This window comes from Tinamus guttatus, unplaced genomic scaffold (assembly GCF_059628265.1).
Source record: "Tinamus guttatus ecotype Peru unplaced genomic scaffold, ASM5962826v1 Tinamus_guttatus_pri_ptg000194l, whole genome shotgun sequence".
In the NCBI taxonomy this organism is placed as follows: Eukaryota; Metazoa; Chordata; class Aves; order Tinamiformes; family Tinamidae; genus Tinamus; species Tinamus guttatus.
This window is the reverse complement of record NW_028288728.1, coordinates 1370988-1376393: the sequence shown is the minus strand read 5'-3', so window position 1 is coordinate 1376393 and position 5406 is coordinate 1370988. Positions and strand designations below refer to the sequence as shown.

Below are 5406 nucleotides of genomic sequence, written 5' to 3'. Positions count from 1 at the left end.
CCGGGTTGAGGCAGCACAGCCTGCCCGGACCCAGCGCTGCCGCCCTGCCCTGGCTGCATTGGCACGATCGGGCCAGGCCCATCTCCAGCGCTCTCCTGGTGCCACGGGCTGAGCTTCCGCATGGGTACCTGCACGGACAGCCAAGCTCTGCCCCACCAAGGTGCCAACACACAGATGGCTGGACTGGGATGTGCTGTGGCATCGCTGTGCAGGACCAGGATCTGCTGTGGCATCGCTGTGCAGGACTGGGATCTTCCACAGCACCACGGTGCAGAAGCGGGATCTGCCGTGGCATCACTGGGCAGGAGTTGAGCTCACTCTGCCGCGGTGTTTCGGCGCTCCGGTGGACCGGGCTCCACGTGGCTCTGTGTGCGCAGCCGCCCCAGACTGTGCCGCCGCATGCCCAAGCGGATGCTCACGCCATGGCCGCTCTGGCATCGTGTCGCCGGCAGCCAGGCCGGGTGCTGGCCCTGCTTCTTTGCTGGGGAAGGGACCGGGATGGAACCGGCCCCGGTCTGAGGCTGGGGGGCAGCCCGTGCCCTCAGAGCCCCTCCTGCTCTGCCATGCGGCTCTCCTTGCCGTCCTCCTGGGCCACGGGCTGCCCCCCTAGCAGTGTCTCCTGCACTGGCAGCACGTCCAGGTCCAGGTCCTCCACGGGATCCTGCCTCTCCGCTGCCTCCGTGTCCTTCATGGGCTCCGGCTGCGTGGCCACAGGGATAGGGACAGGGATGGGGACAGGGCAGGGCAGGAACGGGGACAGACCCATGCCAGACCAACCCCACAGTCCCTGCTCCACTGCTCCATGGCCAGCAGGTCCCCATCCCGTCCCAGGAGGGACCCCCATCCTTCTGCTGGAGTCATTCCCAGGGACTCACCTGCTCCTGCACTGGCCTCTTGGGATCTGAGGGGGAAGAGGGAAGGAGAAGGTAACGAGGGGAGTGTCCTGCCACAAATTCACCCAGCAGCAGCACCATTTGCTGGCGCCACCAACCCCGGCACTGGGGGCTGTGCTGTGCCCGGCCTCTCCGCGTCCCGACTCTCACCTCTGCGGACCAGGCAGTAGATGCAGACGCCCACGAGGCAGGTGGTGATGGCGGCGGAGATGGGGATGAGCACGGAGAGCGAGGAGCGCCTGCTCGACTCTGCGGAGCGACGGGCTGAGCGCGGCCGCGGTGCCGTGCGGGTGCGCGCGGGCCGGGCCGAGCACACAGCGCTGGGGCAGCGTCCGGCCCCGTGTCCCGGGAACCTGCGTGTCCCTGGGACGTGCACTCACCACAGAGCACATCCGACGTGTTGGTGCCCTTAGCCTTCACCACGAGCCCTTTGTCCTCACAGCTGCAGAGAGACAAGACCCTGAGGCCGCTGCCAGAGCACCAGGGAGGGCCAGGAGCAGGGTTAGAGCAGGGCTGTACCTGGTCCATGGGTGGCACGGCTCCGTTTTGGATGAGACGTTGGAGAAGGTGCCCTCGGGACAGGGCTCACATGGGGACGATGTCCGGGCCTCGGCCTTGGCTGCAGGAGCAGGGAAGGCAGCTCGGCATGAACACGGGCGCTGGGGGTCCCGCGCACTGCGGTGCCGGAGCACCCGGCGCCCTCCCGGCTCCAGGCTCCATCTCACCTGCCACGAAGCCGGCACCGCGCTCGCAGGGCGGGTTCTCCACGCAGCTCTGGCAGCTGCCGTCGGAGCAGTGCATCCCGGCCCGGCACTGGCACAGCGTGTTGTGCGTCGCATCCCCGTCCCTCTTCACCTCCAGCCCCGCATCTGGGCGGCAGGAAAGTGAGGCGCCAGTTGGGCACGGGCTGGCAGCCCGGGCGGACGGGCACAGCGAGCCCGGGGAGATGTGGGTGGGCAAGCCCAGGAGGGACATGGGAGGAACAAGCCTGGGAGGGATGCAGGGATGCAGCCAGGTAAATACAGGGTGGGATGCGGGTGGACGAGCCCAGGAGGGATGCAGGGATGCCGGTAGCTGTGTCCAGGGGGGATGCAGACAGCCAAGTCCCAGGGGATGGGGCGGTGCCCCTCGGTGCTGCAGTGTGGGGGACACGGGGGCACTCACTGTCCTCGCAGACGTCGTGGGGGGTGCAGTGCCTCTCCTTGGTCCAGCTCTGCTGGTAGTGGTCGCTCTCGCAGGCGCCGCAGAGGGACTCGGCCGTGCTGTTGCACTCGGAGAGCAGCTTCGTCCCTGCAAGCGATGACAGTGAGGGGCGCAGGGGACTCCAGCACCGATAGGGCCACTTGGATGGCCACCCCAGGGTCATAGTGGGGGCGCTGGGAGAGGCTGTGGGCACAAGGCCTGGGGAGCGCCCTGGCAAGGACGTGGCAGCAGCGTGGGAGGAACTGTGAGATGCTGCGGGATGCAGCATGAGATGGGGCTTTCTATGGGCCACACAGGGCAGCCCCAGCAGCAGCTGGGAGCTGGGCTCCCGTGCGCCCGCTCCGGCCTCCGCAAAGCGCCGGCGCCTCCGTACCTGGCGGGCAGCGGTTGCAGCACTTGTCCCTGTGCTCGTACTGCTTCTCAGAGCACCGCAGGGCCTCGCCGGGCTCCCAGCACTGCAGGGGAGGAGAGGGGATGCCCGTGACGCCCGCGCCGGCCCCGCACCCGTCCTGCCCTCCTTCCCGCGCCGTAACCACAGACCACAGCCGGGGCGGCAGCACCGCGCATGCCCTCCACGCCCGCTTTGAAGTGGCACGGCTGCGATTCCGGTGTGGCATCTCCCACGCTCCCTATCAGCGGGTGATCAATCACACATCATCCCATGCTGCAAAACACGGGCAAAGTGCCAGCCCTTCCTGTACTGCTGCTCCAGCTTGGAGCAGGCCACGACCTCGGGGTCAGTGCTGGGCACCGCTGAGTGCAAGAGAGTACCCGGAGCGTCGCATCCCGGGGCAGCAGGGTGTGCGGAGCCGGTGCCACAGCCCAGCGGGATGGTGCGAAGGGATGGAGGTGCCAGTGGAGCAACGGACTGTGGGGCTGCAGGGTGCCAGGCGCGAGGGATGCCGCAAGTGTCGGCATCGGCCCACAGCAGAGCCAGCCCCAAGGGAGCCAAGAGCCCGCGCGCATCTGGCGCAGCGAGAAGGGGAACCGAAAGGGGCTCAGGCCCGGACCTGCCCCAGCCCGCGGGCTCCCCGCTGTGTCGCTCCCGGCCAGGGTGCCCTGTGTGGGGCTCGGCCAGGGCCTGCATGCGGGTGCCGTGGGGCGGGCAGGTCCCATGAGATGCTGCGTGGAGCCTGCCCGGTCCTGCAGGACACCAGGGCAGCAAGCGCAGCCCCGTGGGGCCGGGGCATCGTGAGGCTGCGATGTCGTGAGGCCAAGGTGTCGTGCGGCCAGGGTGCCATGGGGCCGGGGTGCTGGGGGGGCCAGGTGCCATGGGGCTGGGGTCCCCGAGCACAGCGTGGCAGGGACGCGTGGCAGCCCCAGGAGCCGTGTGCTTGCTGGGAAATTCCCAGTCACAAAAATGAGGAACAGCAAAGCTGTGTCGGCGGGAGCGCAGGGCGCCCGGCCAGCGTTTCCTTCACGGCGTTGCCAGCAGCGTGCGGCTGCAGCGGCGCCGGCCTGGGGCCTTTCTGGCCCACCCGGGAGGCTCGGCCTGTCCAGCCCGTTGCCTCTCGTCCCATCCCGTCCCTGTCCTGTCCCTGTCCCGTTCCCCTCCATCCCCGGATGCATCCCCACAGCTCAGAGCCACCAGCGGGACGGGGCATTGAGGGTATCATGCCCAGGCGCTCCTTTCCTGGAAGCCCTGGGCTGCCCAGGTCCGGACAGCAGCACTGGGGTGTCACAACACGCACCGGTCTCAGCCCCACCGCAGCCGCCCAGCCCCGCAGCCCAGCCTTGCCCAGCCCCACAGCCCCGCATTGCCCCGGCACCGCCGCCGTGCGCAGCCGGTCCCGGGCCCCGGGCCGCGGCGCGAGGGGCCGGCGGGGCCGGCGCGGTCGCGGCGGGAAGCGGCACTTACGGCCCCGAGCACCGCGCAGAGGAGCCCGAGCGGCCCGAGCAGCTTCATGGCGCCGCGCGTCCCGTCCCGCGGCGGCGCGGGGCCGTCCGTGCTATTAACACCTCGGCCCGTTTCCGCCCAGGAAGGGGACGTAGGGCCGCCCATCCGCGCCTGCCGCGCGGGCTCCGGCAGCGCTCCCCGGCCCGGGACTTCCCCGCGGGGCCGGACCCGCGCCCGGGGCTGGGAACGGCCGCGGGACGGACAGCACCGTCTGGCCGGGGAACGGCCGGGTCCTGCCTGGGAGCGCGGGACCCAGGGATGGTACCGGGGCTCGCGAGTCCCGGTCCCTTGGGATGGTATCGGGGTCCAGGAGCCCAGGGCCTGCCAATGGGGTTGGGGATCTCGAGCCCTGGGCCTTTGGGATGTTCCTGGGGATCATGAACCCCAATCCCTTGGGATGCACCTGGGATCTCGAACCCCAGCCCCTGGGAGTGGTGCCAGGATTCTCAAGCCCTGGACCCTTGGGATGCTCCCGGGGATCATGAACCCTGGTTCCTCAGGCTGTTCCTAGGGCTCATGGCCCCAGTCCCTTGGGAGACTCCTGGGGATCATGAGCCCTGGACCTTCGGGATGCTCCTGAGGACCTCAAGCCCTGGCTCCTCGGGACACTCCTGGGAATGTTGAACCCCAGTCCCTGGGGACATTCCTGAGTATTTCAAGCCCTGGCCCATTGGGACCTGCCAAGACCCTCTGGATCGAAGGGCCGGCGCCCCCCGCCCGTTCACTCTGGAAGCAGAAGCTCCAGGTTTCGCTTCGGCTTCGCGGCGCAGCCCCATGCCGTGGGCTGGGAGCCCCCTCCGTGGGCCGCCCCCGCGCAGAGTCCCCAGAGCCGCGTCAGCCCGAGCGGGAAGCCCCGCGCCCCTGCTCGCCCTGCGGGATTCCCGCACTTCCCGTTTCCTGCTCTTAGGACCCGGGGCCGTTCTCGGAACTCCTCCCGCCCCATTCCGGCGCTGCACAAGCCCCAGTCCTGCCCCATCCTCAGCGCGGCCGCCGCGTGCCGGCCCTGCCCGGTGCAGCCGCTGCCGTGTCCCCGCGCGAGGCCGCCGGCGCCGCAGCCCCCCCGCGGGATCCGTCCCGCAGCCAACGGCCCCAGGGGAGCCGCGGGGCGGGGGGGATTCCCGGCCCGGAGCTCAGGCAGGAAGCGCCGGGCGGGAGGGCGATCCCGAGGGATCGCGGCCCTGGGGGGCTCGGAGGGTGCGGGGCTCCGGGAGCAGGCTGCAGCACGGGGACACGGGGACACAGGGCACGGGATACGGGGCGCGGGGACAGAGCACGGGATACGGGGCACGGCCACCCCGACGAGGGGGCGGGGCCTCCCTGCCGCGGGGCCGCCGCTCGCCCCCCTGCTCGGGCCCCGGCCCTTGGGACAGCGCCGCCTGGCGGCGGGACTACAGCTCCCATGACGCCTCGCGG

The 5406-nt window shown here is 70.5% G+C and overlaps 1 protein-coding gene across 1 annotated transcript; it reads right to left on the bottom strand.

Annotated features, from left to right (window-relative positions):
• Positions 1–435: 435 nt before the first annotated feature.
• CD40 (CD40 molecule) lies at positions 436–4143 on the bottom strand. The gene is made up of 9 exons (XM_088523669.1): positions 3955–4143; positions 2470–2551; positions 2058–2183; positions 1619–1762; positions 1413–1512; positions 1274–1335; positions 1044–1142; positions 876–901; positions 436–700 (listed from the first exon to the last, which is right to left on the bottom strand). The coding sequence occupies exons 1-9, from the start codon at positions 4096–4098 to the stop codon at positions 542–544; spliced, it is 942 nt and encodes a 313-aa protein (XP_088379795.1). The 5' UTR covers positions 4099–4143; the 3' UTR covers positions 436–541.
• Positions 4144–5406: the final 1263 nt, after the last annotated feature.

Bases quoted from the DNA above. Each gene is read 5' to 3' on its own strand.
- CD40 (XM_088523669.1), bottom strand. From the start codon at position 4,098: ATGGGCGGCCCTACGTCCCCTTCCTGGGCGGAAACGGGCCGAGGTGTT. The intron at 2,552-3,954 runs GTAAGTGCCGCT...CCTCCCCTGCAG, and splicing joins TCTGCGCGGTGCTCGGGGCC to TGCTGGGAGCCCGGCGAGGC. The intron at 1,763-2,057 runs GTGAGTGCCCCC...CCTGCCGCCCAG, and splicing joins CCACGACGTCTGCGAGGACA to ATGCGGGGCTGGAGGTGAAG.